This window comes from Mesocricetus auratus, unplaced genomic scaffold (assembly GCF_017639785.1).
Source record: "Mesocricetus auratus isolate SY011 unplaced genomic scaffold, BCM_Maur_2.0 Super-Scaffold_100029, whole genome shotgun sequence".
Classification (NCBI taxonomy): Eukaryota; Metazoa; Chordata; class Mammalia; order Rodentia; family Cricetidae; genus Mesocricetus; species Mesocricetus auratus.
The window spans coordinates 11,582,040-11,603,511 of record NW_024429210.1 but is presented as its reverse complement, the minus strand read 5'-3'; the positions used below and the strand labels follow the sequence as shown (position 1 = coordinate 11,603,511).

The following is a 21,472-nucleotide window of genomic DNA, read 5'->3' as shown; positions in this document are numbered from 1 at the left end:
AGGCAACGCCTCCCCTCCCGCCAATGGCCGAGCGCCGTCAGTCAGTCAGGCGTTCCGACCTCAGCACAAACCCCTCCGCTCCCCGGCATCCTCCAATCCCGGAGTCTCGCGCGCAGGGACTACTTTGCAGTCCGCGAAACGTACGAAAAGAAGGGGCTTTCGGGAACTGTAGTTTCTCCCGGTCAGGAATTGCACGGAGGTGGGCGCCAGAGCCCCGCCGGAGAAACTACACTTCCCAGAAAGCGCGGGGCATTGCCGCCCACCTCCCCCTCCGCCTTCCCCGGCGAGCACAGCGCTCGCCGCAGAGTGGGTGCCGCGGTAGAGGTGACCTGACTCCCGCAGACAGGCTTTGCAGGGTCAGCGCCGTCCTCGCAGGTGTCCACGATGGTGAGTGTGCGGGCCCCGGGGTCCTGCGCGCGGCGGCTCGCCCAGCCCGGCTTGTCCCCGCGGGCTGTCGCAGCGACCCGGCCATCGCAAAAGAGTTCGCTTCCATCCGGGGGCTGCTGAGAGGACTCGGGAGACGTCGTCGCCCCGGGAGAGGCCGAGGGGCATTAAAGGGCTTGACGGGGGTGAGATTGGACGGGAGGGAGCGAGTTGGGTCCTGACCTCTGCGCTGCCCCTTGAGCTCTTGGAAGAGGAGTCAGGTGGCGCTCCGGGTTTGTGACCCCGGTTTGCAGGAGACGTGTTTCCGCCATACCTAATTTCAGAGAGAGGGTAAAAAACGTTACCGAAAGCCTATTCTTGACCTGCGTTTGTAAGGCCAGGACTCGTCAGCGTCGCAGCGGGTCTCCGCTGCTCTGCCTTGGGTTGCAGAACGCCTCCCGGGAGATGCCAGGCAACCATCGCTGGATCTCCCAGCTGAAGGGGGGTGAGGGGACTCTGACGTAGGAGTAACCTGCGTGCTGTGTGAAGGTGACATTTACCACCCGACTAGAAATTGCTGCCGTGCTCTAGAATTTTCAAAAAATACAGTTTTTCTCCTTTAATCTCGAGATCGGGGGCGGGGGGGGGAGGCGGGCGGTGGAAGAAAATAATTTGGATGAATTGGAAATTTCGCAGAGCCTGAAAAGACGTGTTTCAAAGCAAGGACAAAAACTCCCTCTACCTCTATAAGAGACCCCAAGGGGACAAATACTCATTCTCGGTCATTGTTGTCTAGGTATATTGGCACATGAGCAGTTATTTAAATTACGGCTTCAGCGGTTTCTGCTCTAATGATTTTAGTTATAAAACGGGGGTAGTTGTCAAAGAACGTTAGACTTTAAAATTTTAGATCTAAGTGGAAAAACCTTTTTAAAAAATCATCTCAGCCAGAATGTGAGTCTCTCAAGGTCACAGAATTTGCACCTGGGGCTCTTACTCTTCCCATTTTTACCTTGACAGCATTGTGCATTTAGCAAGTCACCCTGTAAGGTCAGTAGCTGAAGTTACCGGTGAAGACACAAACCCATAATTGTAATATCAGGGAGCTTTATTCCTTATGGTTCAGAATATTGGAATTCTGAAGTTTAAAGGGAATTTGGGGATCATTTCATCTAATCTTACAACAGCCTAGCAAGGTCATTGATTTCCCAAGGTCATGTTGATCCAGGGCCCCTAATTATAGTGTTGCGTTCCCTTATACAGTAGGTGGAGGTCACCAATGATGACATGTGATAGTCCAGGTAGAAGAGTTCTTTCATGTCGCAGGGTCACAAGGTTCAGATCTTCTTCTGTAATGCCAGGACTCCTTAGCATTGCAGAATTTCTTGGGAAGACTATGTGAACAAATTACTGATTTAGAAAAAAGCTGTTGTTCCACTCAGGCTGGTGGCGCATTCCTTAGCTTGGAAGGCAGAAACACAGGGAGCTCTATGGTTTCAAAACCAACCTACCTTACATATACCAAGTTCTAGCCAGTCAAGGCTGCATAGAGAGACCCATCCTGTCTCACAAAGAAAAGAGCTGTCTTTTTTGTAAGTCAATCAGAAGCATTTTTTAAAGGAACTCTTTGACCTAAGAATACTTGGAGGACTCTCAATGACATGACTTCTCTTCTGTACTACAGTAATGCATGTAAACTATAAAGTAAAAAGAGGAGTGCAATTCTGTGGAATAACAGGGAAAACGAAAATTCAAGCTTTTCAACTATATAGTACATTTTTAAGACAGCCTGTATCCTCAAGAAGGTCGATAATGCCCTGCCAAAAGAGAAGTCGTTCCTTTTTGGATTTTGGCAGAATGCCCAGATATCTGAGCAGAGAATAGTAACCTGCATTGGCACTGTTGCATTGTGGGAAGTCAGTGGGGACTCTCCTACCCTCCTGCTTTCCAACAATGTCTCGGGAGAGCAATAGGAGTCAAACTGGCGTTTCCTTTGCCTGTTTGATCATCAGATACTAAGGTGGTGTGGAATGCCCAGACGCAGTGGAACCGCTGCAGTAGAGTCAGCTGTTGATTAGTTGGCCACCTCCTCTTCACTACAGACTGTGATTACTGGGAACACTGTTTTGATAAATGACTGCATTACTCTGTTCTAACCATCAGCTAGACTTTCTGGAAGTTTAAACTTTATAGATGTGATTGGCACTTTCTCCCTCATTTCTTTTTCTTTCTTTTCTCCCCAAGACAGGGTTTCTCTGTGTAGCCTTGGCTACTCTAGAACTCTCGGTAGAGTAGGCTGGCCTCCTCCCTGGTGCGCGCCACCAGCTCCCCTCATTTCTTATCCCTGCTTGATTTACACTGTTAAAGCCAAATGGGGGAGGGGGCAGGAAATGATCTTTTATGGTTTGGTTCTGAGGCCCATGCTGCCTCACTTTAGAACTCCTGACCTTCATGCTCACCTCCCAGCCCTAGGATTGCAGGCATGTGCCACCATGCCTAGATACCAGTGTGGTTTTGTTTCTGATTTGTCTCTTCCATTTAGCTTTACCCTTACATTATTCATTCAGTAAATATATGTTAAAACCTGTAAGAAGAGTGCAGATTTTAATCAAAGGCAAACTGCTCTCAGGAGAACATCACAGTCTAGCTAAGTGACAGACATGTAAATACGTAACTGCAAACTGTAGGACTCTCAGAAGAAATGTCCATGGTGTTCCCATACCCACACCCTCAAGTAAATATAACAACAGATTTAAAAATTGTGACATAGTTTTGCTTATCACAGCTGACATAAGTCCCCTCAGTTTCCAGCCTTCTCAATACATGTATACATGAATAAAATATCTTCACTCTTTTTGTTTTGTTTTTCAAGACAGGGTTTCTCTGTGGCTTTGGAGCCTGTCCTGGAACTCACTCTTGTAGACCAGGCTAGTCTCAAACTCACAGAAATCCGCCTGACTCTGCCTCCCAAGTGCTGGGATTAAAGGCATGCGCCACCAATGCCCAGCATATATCTCCACTTTTTTTAAAAAGATTTATTATATATATAATGTTCTGTCTGCATGTATCCCTGCAGGCCAGAGGAAAGCACCAGATCTCATTACAGATGGTTGTGAGCCACCATGTGGTTGCTGGGAATTGAACTCAGGACCTCTGGAAGATCAGTCAGTGCTCTTAGCCACTGAGCCATCTCTCCAGCCCCTATCTTCACTTTTTCAAAGTATATTCAATTTGCTTCCAATTGTGTACATGTCAGTCTTTATGGTAGCAATATTTACATGACCCAACTATTTCTTAAGCAAGTACCGGGGTTGTAGCTGTGCACCTGTTTTTATCTGATCTCTTGAGGTGTAACAGTGAATCGAATTCAGATTGTAAAGCCCCCAAAAGAGGGAAACAGCTTCTCCCTTCTCATTTCTCAACTTCAAAAGGAAAAATGACAAGGTGAAATATATATACAGGTCTGTTACAGTAATGGTACCCAGTAATGGCAATTGAGAATGCAAGTATGGTAGAGATGTGTATAGCAGAAAGTAACCATATAGAATAATGTATACTATTATTTTGAACATAAATACATGTTTTATTAAGTACATATTAATATAGATACATGTTTTCATTAAAATTAGCTTATGTAGATATTAGATTTACTTCGTCTAGAGATGTGAAAAAATAGGGGACAGACCCAGGGATCAAGGAGAATTTTTCTCCATAGCTTTCTGAGGTTTTATCTTTGATTATATTTTTCTACTCCTATCCTATCCTGAGCATGTTTTTGAGGAAGAAATACAAGTAAAATCTACTATGATCAAATTTATTTCTTGTAACAATTAATACTTATTTCCTGAATTTTCTTTTTGGACATCGGTGGGGACCAAGTCCCTGAGTGCTGTTGGTTGCAGGCCATCCATCTTTCCCCCTCAGACAGATGACTCGCCTAGAAGATGCTGTTCTAAAAAAAAGACCAAACCTAATGTTTCTATGCCCAGTCACTTTGTTGGGTCATTTCTTCATGCAAGGAGAGACCAGGGTGACACGGAGTACAAATTCAGTTCTCAGCACTGTCAGGGAAGGGATCATTGTATCTTAATTCTATTCTATAAATTCACTGAGCTTAATTTAAACTTTTTCCATTACTCAGCCCTCATTTTGAATACAGTTGTTATTTTAGTCTATGTGTCTTATTTTATTCAAAGTCTTAGCCTGTGGAGCTGCTTTTTTTTTCTATTATGTAACTATTGCACTTTTTCTATGGTTTCTCTTCCTTCTCTTAAAGCGTAATTTTCCCTTGGAATCAGATTGTCAGCTATCACTGTTGTGATTTCAGTGCAATATTTAATGCTAAAATTTATTATATTCCATATAATAATTATTTCCTTTAAAAAAAATTTAAAGGCTTGGACCAGCAAGATGGCTTGGTGGGTAAAGAGCGCTTGTTGTGACAACCTGAGTTCAATCCCCAGGACCCACATAATGGAAGGAAAAAAATCCAGCCCCCACAAGTTGTAGCATGCTGTGTCACATATACACCACCCAATATACTTTAAATATATGTAATTGTTAAAATAAAGGCTTAACGTTGGGCATAGTAGTGTACACCTTTAATGTCAGCACTGGGAGTGTGAGGTAGAAATAGGTGGATCTGTGTGAGTTTAAGACCAGCCTGATCTACATGGGGAGACCCTGCCTCTAAAATAGTGCAGGTTTGTTTTTGCTCTTTGGGTAGTTAAGTCAAAGCAGTACTGTTTTATTAAACCTTTTTGGTTTAAAGGGAGAGTTTTAATCAGCCTTTTCCTAGTGTGCAGGGTTCTGGTGAGGTGGAATCGGAATTTGCACACTGAAGCTCTGTGAGGCTCCTCTGACCTGCCAGGGCTTATAATCACCTCATAATGTAGATATAACATTCCCCCAAAGATGGATACAATTACATAAGGAAATCCAGTTTTCCGCTTTTTGCTCTTGTTTAGTAAAAGTTAAAAGAACACTTCATAAGTATGCTGGCAAATGGCACACTTGGTAAATTGCTTGGTTCATTTCATACATGCTGCCTTTACTGAAAACAAGCCTGTAAGTTAGCTTCTAAGCTAGTCGGGAAGAAACCTAAAGGTCACATGCTCGATTTTAGAGCTCGTGCATTGCCTTATTAAACCTACGTTTTTGATCAGCTGTGATTGTGTCTTTTTCATTACAGCCGGAACCAATCAGAGTCCTTGTGACTGGAGCTGCTGGTCAAATTGCATACTCACTGTTGTACAGTATTGGAAATGGATCTGTGTTTGGTAAAGACCAGGTAGGGGCATGTCTAGGCATTGTAGCAAAAGAATGTTCTTAATCAGGCTCTGTATCTAATTGCGAATGGTGAATGAATAGGCAGTCCCAATAACTGTAATAAGCCCTTTGTTGTAGGTAGAAGCTAGTAAGATGTTTATAGGCTACCCTGCAGGCACTGAAAATAACTTGAAATCAGAGTTCTAAAACCTGATATGTTTGCTCAGCTTAGTGCAAACAGCAGGTAATAGTGTCACTGATGAGAGTGACTGGGCGAGGGGGAGACCTTTGAGAAAGTTGTTGAATCTGTCCTTTCTTTGCAGTAATGCTGTTTTGAACCCAAATAATCAGATGAGAAATGTGCCTCACCGGAAACAGGCAACCCAATTCTAGCAAGTCTGATTTCTATACACTAAAATCCTTTTCTAAAGTATTCTTTCTCCTGAACTAGAAATAGCTGAATTTTCCCTTCCTGTCAGATATTGTAGCTATAGTTAGCTATCTAAAATGAAATCATAGCTATAACTGCTAATAAAAGCAAGCTATGGCATCTCCCTTCCATAATTGTGACTAATTATTGGATGCTAAATATACACAAACAACTGGGGTAGGACTTTGTGTGAGAGTGAATGCCATGCCCCACACCCTCACTGCTGTCCTCGTCTTTGGTGCCATGCCCCACGCCCTCACTCACTGCTGTCCTCGTCTTTGGAGCCATGCCCTACACCCTCACTCACTGCTGTCCTCGTCTTTGGTGCCATGCCCCACGCCCTCACTGCTGTCCTCGTCTTTGGTGCCATGCCCCACGCCCTCACTCACTGCTGTTCTCGTCTTTGGAGCCATGCCCCACGCCCTCACTGCTGTCCTCGTCTTTGGTGCCATGCCCCACGCCCTCACTCACTGCTGTTCTCGTCTTTGGTGCCATGCCCCACGCCCTCACTGCTGTCCTCGTCTTTGGTGCCATGCCCCACGCCCTCACTGCTGTCCTCATCTTTGGTGCCATGCCCTACACCCTCACTCACTGCTGTCCTCGTCTTTGGCAGCCTATCATTCTTGTACTGCTGGATATCACCCCCATGATGGGTGTTCTGGACGGTGTCCTGATGGAACTGCAAGATTGTGCCCTTCCCCTTCTGAAAGGTGAGTAGAGGAGTCAGAGAAAACAGATTATTTGGCACTTTGTATCTTACCAAAGGTGAATTCTTTAGATCCTTATTAAAGATTGTCAAATTAGAAATTAGAAAAGTAGTTTTTGAACTACACTGCTTTCTAACATGAATACCAAGAATAAATAAAGTGCAAAAGCAAGAAGCAATCAGTGGTAAGTCAAGACCTTGTTTTCTCCTATATCTACAGATAATTAGATATACTATGCTCAAGGATTATCCCTCCAGGTTGTTTGCATCGTGCTGTTATTTGAAGTCTATTTAGAAGTGATAGCAGCATCCTGTAACAGAAAAATTTCCATTCCAAAGGATGTTCTCCAGAACTGTGTGCACTCTAGGCATTAGTTAGTCCCTCGTATATGTCCCCTTTCATCTGCCAAGCACTGGGTTGAGACAGGTAAAGTGTCCTTAGTACTGTGTACCTTGAAGGAAAACATGAATCTGTGTCTAGTCAGGCATTTCCTAGAAGACTTCTCCTGTCCCGATCATTTGGTTGTGTGGCTCTAAAGGAATTCCTGATTGTGCCAGGCTTTTTCTGCTGGCTCATTTTCCTTATCCGCAGTCCTCTCCAAGTCAGCTTCCTCTGGCATTTTCCAGTTACGTGCTCTTTTCTGCTGATTTCTTCTGCTGTCTCTAATGGACTAGTGTTTCCTCAGGCTGCTATAAGTGCGCCAGGGAAGGAAAGGCTTGACAAAGGATGTGTGGCTACAAGAGGAAGATGGGTACCCTAGATTCTTCTCATGTTCCTCCATTTGGGAACTCAGCAAACTGACTGACATGTGTATTGGCCTGAAACTTTATATGTAGAAATGCTGACTCTTGGCCATGGCCTTTTTAATACACTCAACGGAAAGCAGCATTACATGATCCTTGATCAAAAAAACAAGTTTACAATATGGCTTTCTAGTTGAACCCTGACTGACCTCCCTATCTTATCATGGTGGCACTAATTTCCTCATGCCTTAGTTCTTCATCTGTGAAATGTGAAGATTACATTTAATAGAATACAATCCTTAGCATTATTCCTGGGACAATATGCCCCATTAAACATTACAATTTGTAATTGGTATCGTAAACCTTGAAGTGATTATAGTCTGAAGGCTAGGTGAATTGGTTTCTCTTTTGTATTATCTGTGGTGCTAAATGAAAAAACAAATGCTGTTTCCAAAGTCTCTGCATCCTACATAATTATGTAAGTGATAAAAGCTTTAGAGCTATTTTAATTGAGGTAATTATAGATGTAAGAAATACAAAATAATTGCTGACTTTCTCCTCTGTTCTTACAGTAGCTAAATGAATGTATTATATTTTTGTTTTCAGGCCTCTGAAAACTATATCAATGTGAACTATAAAAATAAACATTTACCACAGTTTATAAAAGAATAAGTAGATTCAGTATGAGAAGGGAAATTGGGGATTTAAGTAGTTCTCTGTGTTTCGCCGTGTCCACAGACATCATTGCAACTGACAAAGAAGAGGTTGCCTTCAAAGACCTGGACGTGGCTGTCCTTGTGGGCTCCATGCCAAGAAGGGAAGGCATGGAGAGGAAGGACCTACTGAAGGCAAACGTCAAAATCTTCAAAGCCCAGGGCACAGCCTTGGACAAATACGCCAAGAAATCAGTGAAGGTGACTAACAGCATGCTTTACTCAGCGCTTTTCTTTCTTTCCTTTTTTGTTTTGTTTTGTTTTTTGTTGTGGTTGGTTGGTTGGTTGGTTGGTTGGTTGGTTGTGTTGTGTTGTGTTGTGTTGTGTTGTTGTTGTTGTTTTTCCAGACATGGTTTCTCTGTGAAACAGTCCTAGCTGTCCTAGAACTTACTCTGTATACCAGACTGGCCTTGAACTCACAGAGATCCTCAGGGCAGTTTTTCTTACTTGCATTTCAAACTTGGGCTTTTGGTGTTTAAGTGCCAGAAGAGTCACTTGTGTCTGTCTGCAGTCTATGCAAAGGTCGCTGAAAAGACTGTTCCCTTGTGCCTGGGCTGAGGGAGCTCACTGAAAACGTTAGATACAGCTGTGTGCTTTGAAAGATGGCTGCTGAATGCCTTTGTTCTCAATCACAGGAAATGCAGCTTCTAAGTGTTCCTATTTTCCAGATAGAATTGTTAGTTTGTCTCTTAAACTGAGTTGGCATGACTCCATCTTCTATCTCTGTAGGTATCTATATTTATTCTAAATTTGTCTTAATTTTCCAAAACCACTCTTTTGAGTTTTTTGTTTATTTGTTTGTTTGTTTTTCACGATGGTTCCTCTGTGAAACAGTCCTGGCTGTCCTGGAACTCACTTTGTAGACCAGGCTAGTATTCAGCTCATAGAGATCCACCTTCCTGTGCCTCCCAAGTGCTGGGATTAAAGGAGTGTGCCACCACCACCCAGCTCCAAAACCACTCTTTACCAGTGATCTATTTATAATACATCATATTTGTCTACATTTTTGCTTTTGGGAGATTTCATTTTAAATAGTTATCTTTTCTCGGTAACCATTAACAAGAAATAAAAACTGTTAGGAACACATAGGTCTCCTGGTAAGAGTATAGAGGTATTCAGACTGGCAAAACCTGCCTGCTTGGGATTTGTGTTTCTATTTACATGGTAATTTCACCTCTGCAAAAAAAAAGTCTTGGTTGTGGGAAATATTCACACACTGGAATAGTTGGAGTCGGTGCTCACAGGGGCCAAACAAAAGATGTTTGTGTAAGTTTGATTCATTAGATTTAGAGGAAGTGTGAAGACAGTCTGTATTTTAGCAAATAGCCTAGGTAATTCTTAGGATTATACCAATTTAAGAAACACTTAATTTCACCCCTAATACAAAGGTACCAACATTTGTAAAAGAATACAATAGAGGGAGTCATAGGTTTGAGGAGAGAGCTGACACTAGATCTACAAGGATGATATCAACTGGCAATCTAAGCAATAGTGGAGAGGCTACCTTAAATATCCTTCCCCAACAGTGAGATTGGTGACTACCTTGTGTGCCATCCTAGAGCCTTCATTCAGTGGCTGATGGAAGCAGAAACAGACACCCACTGCTAAACACTGAGCTGAATTCCTGGAAACCAGCTGCAGAGAGGGAGGAGTGATAAGCAAAGGGGTCAAGACCAGGCTGATAAAACCCACAGAAACAGCTGACCTGAGCAGCAGGGAGCTCATGGACCCCAGACTGATGGCTGAGAGGCCAGCATGGGACTGATCCAGACCCCCTAAATTTGGGTGTCAGTGAGGAGGCCTCGGCAATCTATGGGGCCTCATTTATCTCTGGCATACGAATGGACTTTAGGAGCCCATTCCACATGGAGGGATGCTCTCTCAGCCGGGACACATGAGGGAGGGCCTAGGCCCTGCCCCAGATGATATGACAGACTTTGGAGATCCCCTGTGAAGGGCCTCAACCTCCCTGGGGATTGGGTGGGGGGGTTGGTGGGAGGGGAGGGAGCTGGGATTGACATATGAAGCAAGCTTGTTTCTAATTTAAATTTTTGAAATTTCAAAAAAAACTTAATTCACAAAGAAAATTTGATTTCCTAAAAACAAACTTTAAAATAATTTTTATGGCCAGGCAGGTGCACACCTTTAGACCCAGCACTCAGGAGGCAGAGGCAGGTGGATCTCTGTGAGTTCAAAGCCAGCCTGTCTACAGAGAGAGAGAGTTCCAAGACAGTCAGGGCTACACAGAGAAACCTTGTCTCAAAAAAAAAAAAAGTGTGTGTGTGTGTGTGTGTGTATATATATATATATATATGTGTGTGTGTGTGTATGTATGTATGTATATATGGTTTTTTTTTTTGAAGATTCAAACAATGAGATGAAGCTTTAGATTTCTTGCTTTTTATGGGAAATAGATGAATGATCTGTCTCCATAGTAAAACATAGAGATATGTCCCCTTGGATTATGGATATTGCCAGCTGCAAACTAACGTGTGTCATTAAAATCTGATACATAGGTGCCTGTTAGACAGGTATGGTCCGGTTCTAAGACAGGTGTGGGGTCTGTGTTTCTGTGTGCCTCCTCCCACCTAGGTCATTGTTGTGGGGAACCCAGCCAACACAAACTGCCTGACCGCCTCCAAGGCAGCCCCATCGATCCCCAAGGAGAACTTCAGTTGCCTGACTCGATTGGACCACAACCGAGCAAAATCTCAGGTAAGAAAAATGACTTAAAACTTGGGCTTTGAAACCTTTTTCTTTTTTTTTTTTAAATAATTAAATTTTGGTTCCTGTGTTTGTTGTTTTTGTTGAGTAGGAAACTATTCCTTCATTTAAGTTAAAAGTTGGGGAATCTCTGAATTTATTCTCCGAAGACCAGAGACTGCCCTTCCTCCTTAGTTTTATTTTCAAGTAACCAATTGTGAACCAATTTTATATATGTGTGTGTATCAATTATAACTGGGGTGTGTGTGTGTGTGTGTGTACCAAAGTCACAGAGCTAGATTTACCTAGATATAAATGAAACCCTTGCATGTGTTCTGTACAGTGGTATTAAGTAAACTAAACTCATTTTACTAGTCCTTATCATGATAAACACAGTAAAGATTTGTTGCTATTTTTGTTTTTATTACTAGGAGCTATATAGCCTAAAGTTCAGAGGCTCATACCATAAATATCTTCTTCAACTTCCCAGTTAACTTAGGCAGTTATTAAATATTCAGTGAGTTGCTTTGGGCTGTAGACAGTGTGGTGGCTGGGAAAGGATAGGATCCAGATGGAGGACAATTTGACTTGAAGGACAGTTACAAGGGAAGAGAAATTTGCTGCACTTGTAGATTTGGGCTGACCTTACTTATTTACTTAGTTCCTACAGAGAACTGGGTGAAATGACACTGACAAGCCTTCTCCATGAACTGCTTTAGTAGAAGCAGAAGTTGAACAGTTCTGCTTCCCCAAGTGTCACAGAATGGCACTTTCTCCCAGTACATAAACGGTTTCTCTTATTGGGCCAAAAGTCATGAATGAACCAAGAGTGAAGTTTTCATGGTACATCACATTTGGCACAGTCTGTTACTCACAAGCCAGCCCTTGGCTAGGTGGTTTCAGTCTGGCACAATGAGAGCCATCAAAAGCTTCTGAAGAAGCATTTTCTTCCTCTTAGAGACATTGTTATTCCAAATAGGAAGTAATTAAATCTAACAATTCATGAATTGTGACAAGTCCTCCATGATTTGTTCAAAACTTCAAAGTTTTAGTTAACTACTGACTGATTTGTCATGTGTGAACTCTCCTGTGTGTGTGAAATCCTGCCCTAGATGTATACATCCATGACATGTATGTACACTAGATGTATACATCCATGATATGTATTTATACACAAGATGATTTGACAGGGCACTGCTGTTAAGGAGAAGAAAAATCACAGGGTTAGAGAATTAGTCAACAGATCTGTATGACAGACTTGAAAGTTTGCCTAAGGAAGCAAGAAATGTTATCCTTTGTGTGTTAATTTCACTGGTTCTGACATGACTGACATTCAAAAGCAACATCTGCTAGCCACAGAACATCTGTCCTTTGCTGCCCAAAGGACTGTTAACTCTGGAGATCAGAGGAGTAAGAGACCAAAGGCATGTGAACAAAGGAAGTCAGGGGCCTACGGGCCTGCAGAGAGCAGAAGCCTGCAGGCAGTTAACCTCATTGTTTCTGAGCAGTTAAAGCTGATATTCAAGGGGGGAAGAGCTCTTAAGTTCTTAGTACACTCAGGGTTTTTACCCAAAGTTTAAATATTAGTGCAAATATTCATAAATGTATTAGTATTTTGTTATAAAAAGTTTTGTTTAGCTACAGGATAGTGCAGATGCTGTGAGTGTATTTAAAGTATACTAAACTGTATTCATTGTGTTCTGTGTCTTAAATGCATCTCAGCTCAGACTACTTCCCACTTTTGATGAGTTTATCAGAATGACCATTCTGTCTTATGTTCCATCTGAAGCCTCCTTATTTTAGTCCTCAAATCTATAACATAGGGACAATTTGGTAATATTTGGTGCTCACCTTCTTACACCAGTATCTCTAATTAAAGTTAATTGAAAATTAATTTCTATATCATATGTAACAAACATTTCACCAAAATAGGATAAGTATACCAAAAGTGTCTGACACCAATTGATAAGGCGGCCCCCCATGTGTGCATAACAGAACAAAGCTCATATCTATGTGTTAAGGATCTGATGGCCTGTTGATCAGTGTTTTTAAACTTACTATGCTGATAATCTAATCACAAATTACAGGGTGCTCCCTACTCTTAGATATTCTACACTGTAATGCTTCAAAAGAGCTTATGATAGTTGGCATCATTAAGTGTTTTAGGATATAGCTGAGCAATAAAATTTGCCTTTTTTCAAATCCATGTAGTTTGTATTTGCCTAAAGTTTCACAAGCTTTTTTTCTTTACTTAGGGGCCTCTGTCAAACAAGTCACAATTTTCAGTAAAAATCAATTATCTGACTGGTGTGTTTGTTTTAAATTGAACTAGATTGCGCTTAAACTCGGTGTGACTGCTGATGATGTGAAGAATGTCATCATCTGGGGAAACCACTCATCAACTCAGTACCCAGACGTCAACCACGCTAAGGTGAAACTGCAAGGAAAGGAAGTTGGCGTGTATGAAGCCATAAAAGATGACAACTGGCTCAAGGGAGAGTTCATCACGGTAAGAAGAACTGAGCCCCCTGAGCAGTCAGTCAGGGGCAGACAAACCACACTGCTGAGCTGAGTGTCTGGCCAGGGGCCGAGAGTGACCCTCAAGGACAGCTGGTGTGTCACAGCTTCTCTGCAGACTATGTGTTCTTTTGGGTCATGCAAAAAGACAGTTATCATCGTCTAATATGACCTTTATATAACAGACAAGATTATTGTCCAAGTCAGAAAAACTGAGCAATCTAGTTTTGTTTATACCAAGATCTATTCTCTGTGTTTAGTTTGTCACATATTCTATAGAAATGTCTACCTTTTTTTTTTCCCAAAAAAGGCTAGTGCTTATAACTGAATTAGGATAGTAAGATTAACACTGTAAATGTGGAACTGATAAGAATTTTGCTGTCATGCTCAGCTAACACTGTCTTTCTGTGCCCTCACCCAGACTGTGCAACAGCGTGGTGCTGCTGTCATCAAGGCTCGGAAGCTGTCCAGTGCAATGTCTGCAGCAAAAGCAATCTCTGACCACATCAGAGACATCTGGTTTGGAACCCCAGAGGTGAGGGTTCTCGTTTGTACAGACCATTCTTCCAGTTTTGTCTCTTGGTACTAGAATGTAAAAAGTAGTTATGCCAGTAGAATTCATTTCCTAGATAGCCCAAGAGCCTGGGAATGTTACTTACTTAACCTTTCTAAGCTGTATTGTCAACTATTACATGACGTTTATCACAAAGGTTGTTAGGAGTTAAAGGCAATTATATGTGGTGTGGATTGGGCCACAGGATCCTCGGCTATAAAGTAAGGATGGCATTTGGGGCTGGAGAGATAGCTCAGAAGTTAGGACTACTTGCTTTGCTTGTAGAGGACCCAAGTTCCTTCCCAGAACTCATGTCAGGCAGCTCACGACCACCTGTAACTCCAGCTCCAAAGAACCTGCACACACATGTGCATGCACAGATACACACATACATGTAAAATAAAAAATGTTTGGTTAATCTTAAAACAAGAAAATAAGAGTGATGAAACTATGACCTACTTTGCCCCTGTTCTGGAAGAGTGCATAAGGTGATGTGTATGAGCCAGCCTTGCTGTGGTTCCTCCAACAGTAGTTATGCAGGCAGTCAAGGAAGTTACCTGATTTCATTATAGTTAGTTAGTTGGCTGTATAAACCAATCCCTGTGAGCCATGATAGTGTAAATCTTTTTCAGGGAGAGTTCGTGTCAATGGGTGTTATCTCTGATGGCAACTCATATGGTGTTCCTGATGACCTTCTCTACTCGTTCCCTGTCGTGATCAAGGTGGGGTGACATGAAAGAGAAATGCACGAGTGTGCGCGTGCACACACACATACACACACACACACAATTCATATATATATCCCTAAAGTAGGTATTCCTTTCTACTGCCAAGTCATAGTTAAATACTAAAATTAATCTGGAAGTGAGATTCAACTCTTGCTGCTAGACACTCTGTTATTATAGTAACTCTGTATTGTACCCATAAACAGAATCTTTTTTCTCATAAACTCAGAGTACTAGAACATTGTTCTTTATTATAATCATGGTGTAATTCATTATAACTTTCTGTGGGTTTCTTTTCAAACTCAATGAGACTGAAACCCAAGTGTTGTGATATTCATGGCTTTGGGTTTGACCTGAGGAAATGAAGAAATCACAGACATGTTAAGAAAGCTGGGATTGTCAGGGTCAGGCACCCTGCTGAAGTCACACCAGCAGTATTCCAGGAACTCAGAGCCTTAATTATATACAGCTGAACAGAAGGTAGATTGCTAAGGTAGGAGGTCCCTGTAGGGGAGCAGGAGGAGGAAGAAGCTGTGTTCCAGGTGGCTGATACTTTTTGCATACGCTGTCAATATTGGTGCTGGAACCAGAGGAAGGTCTTGCCATTCCAGTGGGTTGGGGGCATTGCGGTCCTTGACGTGGCAGTGCTCATGTCATGAAAACTCATTCATATGGGTACATTTGCCCCCCACACACACTAAAGTGCTTATAGTTCATTAATACTTATGACTTGGGTTCTATGCCATGTGTTCTGGAAGAGCTCTTGCCTGGTACTTAGGAGCCTCTGGCTCGGTCTCATCCCCAATGTGATTTTATAAAGTGGACTCTGGTTTTTGACTAGCTCTTTAGAGTTAGCCTTTAAAACAGTTGGGCTTTGAGATATCATTTCAAGCTAGGCTGCCCCTTGCTGAAAGGTGACTCACTGTAACTAAACCTCTTGCAATTGTTCTCTAACAGAATAAGTCCTGGAAGTTTGTCGAAGGCCTCCCTATTAATGACTTCTCACGTGAGAAAATGGACCTTACTGCAAAGGAACTGGCAGAAGAAAAAGAAACTGCTTTTGAATTTCTCTCCTCTGCATGACTAGACAATCATGTTGATGTCAGTAAATATCCCAAAGCTGAGGAATCCAAATGTCGTCTTTGAGCCTAGTCCCAAACAGTAATAATGCTATACTCAAATTGTGAACAGCAGCATATTTTAAATATTCTGTGCATCGTGGTAGAGATTTGTGAAAGTCTATCATGCCGTTAGTGTTGATCTAAATAAAAGTATATCCAAGTGGAAGTGTCTCAGCCTCTTCTAGCTAACATTTGGTATCCTCAGAAAACCAGTCTGCCCCAACCGACTATAATTGTACTTTTTTGGTTTTTCTCTGTGTAGCTTTGGAGGCTGTCCTGGAACTAGCTCTTTTAAACCAGGCTGGTCTCAAACTCACAGAGATCCACCTGCCTCTGCCTCCCAAGAGTTGGGATTAAAGGCATCCACAATCACTACTCAGCTAATTTTTTTTAAATCAGTAAAAGGATGGAAAAATGTATAAAGTAACATTAAATAGCGTCAGTAAGGCATTACATAGATGAGGAAAGCCCCATAGACCTATTTCAGAGAGGTCTCATTACTTAAATGAGTTCTTTATTTTTTAATCTTTAAAGGTTGGTTCATGTGTTGCTGATAATTTGATTTTAAAATTAGCCATAAGAAGATTGCAGGTAATATGCTATGTTATATTCTTATATGGCAGAATGCAGAATTATTACTATTTCATGGCCAATAAATACCACAATGTTATGTTTGTGGTCTAAAATTATTGGAAACAGACTACTAAAAAACTGGGTTTGAGGCAGTCTGTTGTCCATGAAAACATTATGTATTGTGTTTTCCTCTTTGTGCTTATTGCCAGTAAAGGCCTGGGAAGTGCACTGTGTCAGAAACAGATGGACTCTTGGTCTTTCCTCAGTGTCAAATCTGTTGGATAACAGTAAATTGACAAGGCACGACAGTTTCATTGATAGCAGTTTGCCCAAATACCCCAGCTATTGTGGATCCACCCACCTCCAGCCAAGGAGAGCATGAGTTTTTTGTTTTATCTTAATAGCTAGGTTAGGTTACAGCTTACCCCTTTAAGACAGTGATCACTCCAGGAAATGAGACCTTGAAATCTCAAGAAATGAGACCATTCTACCCCTACCCCCAACCCTCTCCGCATGGTGCAGAGTTGAGACAGCTGTCTGTGCTGTGGCTAGCAGCTCTTAACCCATGCTCCCCACGCTCTTTGTCGTGTGTGCCACCCCACATTAAATCACACACTATAGAACTACCCCTGGCCCAGAAAATTGACAGCAGACACTGGAAGAAGCGGCTTCCCAGATTTACAGGGAAGCCTCTCCCTTTAAGGCCACAGTACCCTGTTTGTGACATACCGTTTCGATTGCTCTCCCAGCTGAAGGTGGAAAAGCCCTGTCTCCTAGTCCACCTCACTGCCAAGGGGAGTCATGTGTGTCCTCTCTTTTCAGGAACAAACCACTTAGCGTTCTTAGACCCCACATTACACCTCACACCCTGCAAATGTCTATATTGTAAAGAGAATTTGCAGAATAGCTTTAAATAAAGTCAAGACATTTCAGAGACTTTCCAAGCGGTCTGAGAGGCCAGCGTGAAGACAATGAACAAAGGGAGCTTGAGAAAGGCTACGATGGCAGTGAATGGCCACAGGAGGCCACCACTGGTGTGAAAGCAAAGCTCAGTGCAGCTGCAGAGGCAAAAGCAGGAGGGGGTCCAGAAGAGGGAAGGGAGCAGCACATGGACAGCCCACATAAGCAAGCAGGACACCAGTCTTCCAGCAGCAGGTGTGGAGCTAGGCTGAAGCCTCCGGGACTAACTGCAGGTGGTCAGGTGACAGGCCCGTGCGAGCCATCGCCATTGCAGTGCTACAGGTGCTCATGTCTTTTGTGGTTCAGGTGAGGGTTACTCCATTCCATTGGTCTGGTCTGCTTGATAAGTTTCTGAGCATGGAGTCCCTGACACAGTTCTAATATACCCGTGTGCTTCTAAAGCCTCCATCCACCCCTATAATGGCTGGTCCCCTTTCCTCCCAAGAATACCATTCATCAGTCTGCTGTGTGTGTGCTCAGTTCTGGATAGATGGTGCTGTTCATGTGTCCACCCAATTGCAGAGTTATCCGTCATCCTCAGAATGGTGTCAAAAGCACTTGTGAAATGGAGTCTGCCACGGCAATGCACAGCCTGGAAAATAACCACTTGAAACAATACGGAGTGACTTACAGTAGGGCATAGCCTGATCTCAACAAAGATTATTTAGGCCCTAGAGAAGTGGCTCCACAGTTAAGAGTACTTGTTGCTCTTGCAGAGGGCCTGGGTTCAATTCACAGTACCCACATAGTGGTTCACAACTGTTCGTAACCCCAGTTCCAAGGGCTCTAATAATGTATGTGATACACATACATGCAGACAGGCAACACATTCATAAACATAAAGGAAAGTGAACCTAAAAAGATTATTTATGCTCTCTGTCCTCACCTGCCTACCGTGAGGTGTGCAGGATGTGAGGATAGGAATCTGTCTCTCTCTATCTCTCTCTCTCTGGCCCACGCACATGGCATGCTGGCAAAGGAGCCATCTGCCAGCTTTCCCCCTCCGCCAGAGCTCCCTGTCCAAGCACACAGGGCTGGGACAGGTAAGCCATTTGGCCAGATCCAGTCTTTCTGCAGAAATGGAACAGGGAGGAAAGGGGAAATGTAAACTGTTCATTGTAGTTTTTCATGTCTACAAATGCTAAATTTTAAAAATTAATAATATTGAAAGACCTCAGCATCAAAGCACCAGGCACTGAACTGAACCCTCTGCCCAAGAACCGGGGCCAGACCACTGGATGCAAATGCAAGAGGTGATTTATTGAGTACACAGGCGCCTGCGGATGCTACTGCAACACGGGTGCAGAGCATACTGGGCTTGCAGGGAGCACAATATTTATAGAGTTTTAATGGTTACATAAGTATCAGCATAGCAACAGGCATTTCATTGGCTCATCTTGGGGGCAGGGGTAGTTCCCATGGACTAAGTTTCCTGGTATTACCTCATGAAAGACCCCAGCACGCTTCAGCAATCATTATCCGGGTCCCATGACTGCTCTGGTGACCACAGATCCTGTTTGACATCCTGCCAGCTAAGCGAGGCACCTGGTCTGGGTTTTTTCATTAGGCCTGGCCTTGTTTTTCTTTTCCTAGGGGGTCCTGGATAGGGGTCTTTCAATATAAGTTAAAAATTTTAATCATATTGTTAATTCTGTTGTTTAAAAAGTTCTGTTTATTTCTCAAGAAAAAGTTATATATGCTTGTTTATAAAAAAAAAAGTTCTGCCTGTGTTTTCTGACATAATCTAAGTTTTGTTACAAGCATAGAGCTAAAACAAAAATGGTGCAGGACACCACCATTTTGCAGTCAGTCACATGGCAAGCTGGCCACATGACTTGCTGGCAGCCATTTTGCTGCAGTTAAAAGAGATACCTGAACCACCATCTTGACTAAAGGTGACCACAGAAAAATTATAAAGTACCATCATATAAACAAGTTTTTTAATTAAGATTTAAAATATTAATATTAATGTTTCTATACACAGGAATGCTAAGCATTGTAATTTAACAATCACCCAGATGATGTTTTTAAAGACATATAAGATATTTTAATTTTCAATTAGAATTGACATTAAGGGATTCTTTTTAAAAGCAGTTTTTAAAATGTTTTAAATTTATAAGGTTATAAGATATTTATACTTTTAAAATGTTTTCATTGTTAATGCTTGTACTTAAGGAGCTTCAATTTAAAATAATTGTTTTTTTTAAGCTAAACCTGACAGTATAAAGTTCTAGTTTTATAAAAACTGCTAACTTAAGTAAGATGTTAAAAAAATACAAGTTAATAAAGTTTATGTTTTCAACAGTTAAGCTTAAGGCAGACAAACCTCTAATGCTTCAGAGACCTGCAGAACATGGCATTTAAAATGTTAAAATTTATAATATCAGACAGACCTAAAGTCTCCAAAGAAGATTACAAGGCACCCAGTTCCTGCACCTGGATTGTGTCGACGCTGACCAGTGAACTGACCAGTGAGCAAGATGCTCAAAGGTGACACCTGCTGCCTGCCAGGACCTGGCCCAGACTGTGGACAAAGCTGCTGGACACTGGAAAACTGATTGCACCCCCCTTTCCTAGACAAAACAAGGTCAGTCTTTTCCATGTCCCTCTTCCACAGAGAGAAAGAAAACTCACCTTACAGGCCTGGCGAAGATTGATGCTGTTCCTAATACTTGTGCCTCCAACACTAATGGAGGAGACTTGGGTATGGCTGTATATGGACTGGTACCTGTCACTTTTTAATAGATTCAGAAACTGTATAAAATTTTTCCTTCTCAGATCTCTGAAAGTATTAATGGTTGTCAGCTTGACAACATCAGGTAGCCAAATCCACAAGACTATAGTCAGCTTGGTATCATTTTATTTATGTAAAAAAAAAAAGGTCTAAGTATAGCCCTTCTATAAAGATCTAAAGATGTAAGAGCATAAAGGTTTTAAAGATATAAATGTTCAGAGCTTACTTAACATTCAATAAAGTTCTGATAAGCTGATTGAGCAATGACTACCTACTGTTCAGTCACAAGCTCAAGGTTTTTAGGTTTATTTTGGTTGTCAAATAAATATAAACTAAAAGAGCTTTCCATCAGGCCAAAGACACTTCTGTCCAATCTGTACCTGGCTCCCTGTATGCTTTTAGCCCAAATCTGTAGTTTTTGCTACAATGCAATATGGATTTCAGTACAGATTGATAATACTATTGTGTCTATAACCTTTATGTCCTTATGTATAATAAAATTTACGTAGGCTTCAGAGGATCAAAAGTCATACAGCTTGGATTCACTTCTCACAGGTCAAAAGGACTCCAGATAAGTACAGCCTATGTTATCCCACCTGTATATTCCTGAGGATGGGATTTTCTCCCCTGGACTTGGGACTCCCACCCTATCTGGTCACTGAAACTATGGGTCTAAAGAGTTCCAATTAAGTACATAAGTTTTAACTTCTGTTCCCAGTTTAAACATGTCTTAAACAAGTTTCTGCTTCTGACAGATGCAACTGAACACCAGTTGCTGACCACAGCCTGCTCCTAAAGACTGTGAGCCTTGGACTTGCTGTGGACGTGAACCAGTCCAGCCGATGTGGACACTGATGTGTCTCTTCAACAGTCTGCCAATCAGCTGCTTCTGATGGATACCCCATTGCCTAAATTCCCTTTTTGCTTTTGACTAGCATTTCAGCCGTCTTGGGTCCCTAACTGCGTCCCAAGTTAGCAGGAAGTAGCGTGTAAAAGAATACATCACCCCCTTTCACTGGTTGAGATGCTAAGTCAAAAGGAAACTCCCTTACATAGGGGATAATATGACAACAGATACAAATGACACTCCCTCAGAAAAATTTGTAGGCTAATGACAGGGCCTGTTAACACCCCTTCGAGCCCCTAACAGGCAGGACTCAGGATTGAGTCCTGTCATGGGTACTTCGAGAAGGGGAGAATGTAGTGACCAGTCCCCCATTTTAGCAGCCATGACAGGCTTCCTTGTACTTGCATGACCTTGCAGCTCCTGCCCTGGCCACTAGGAGGTCAGATGCCCTCCTCGTGGCAAGGAATCAATCAGAAGTTAGCGGCAGGGCTGTGCTTTACGGCTCTGGACATGCT

At 42.3% G+C, this 21,472-nt stretch overlaps 1 protein-coding gene across 1 annotated transcript; it reads left to right on the top strand.

Annotated features, from left to right (window-relative positions):
* The first annotated feature begins 259 nt into the window (after positions 1-259).
* Positions 260-16,009, top strand: Mdh1 (malate dehydrogenase 1). Its single transcript, XM_005070385.4, has 9 exons — positions 260-387; positions 5,555-5,653; positions 6,675-6,771; positions 8,250-8,425; positions 10,817-10,939; positions 13,260-13,436; positions 13,866-13,979; positions 14,630-14,719; positions 15,680-16,009. The coding sequence occupies exons 1-9, from the start codon at positions 385-387 to the stop codon at positions 15,803-15,805; spliced, it is 1,005 nt and encodes a 334-aa protein (XP_005070442.2). The 5' UTR covers positions 260-384; the 3' UTR covers positions 15,806-16,009.
* The last annotated feature ends 5,463 nt before the right edge of the window (positions 16,010-21,472 follow it).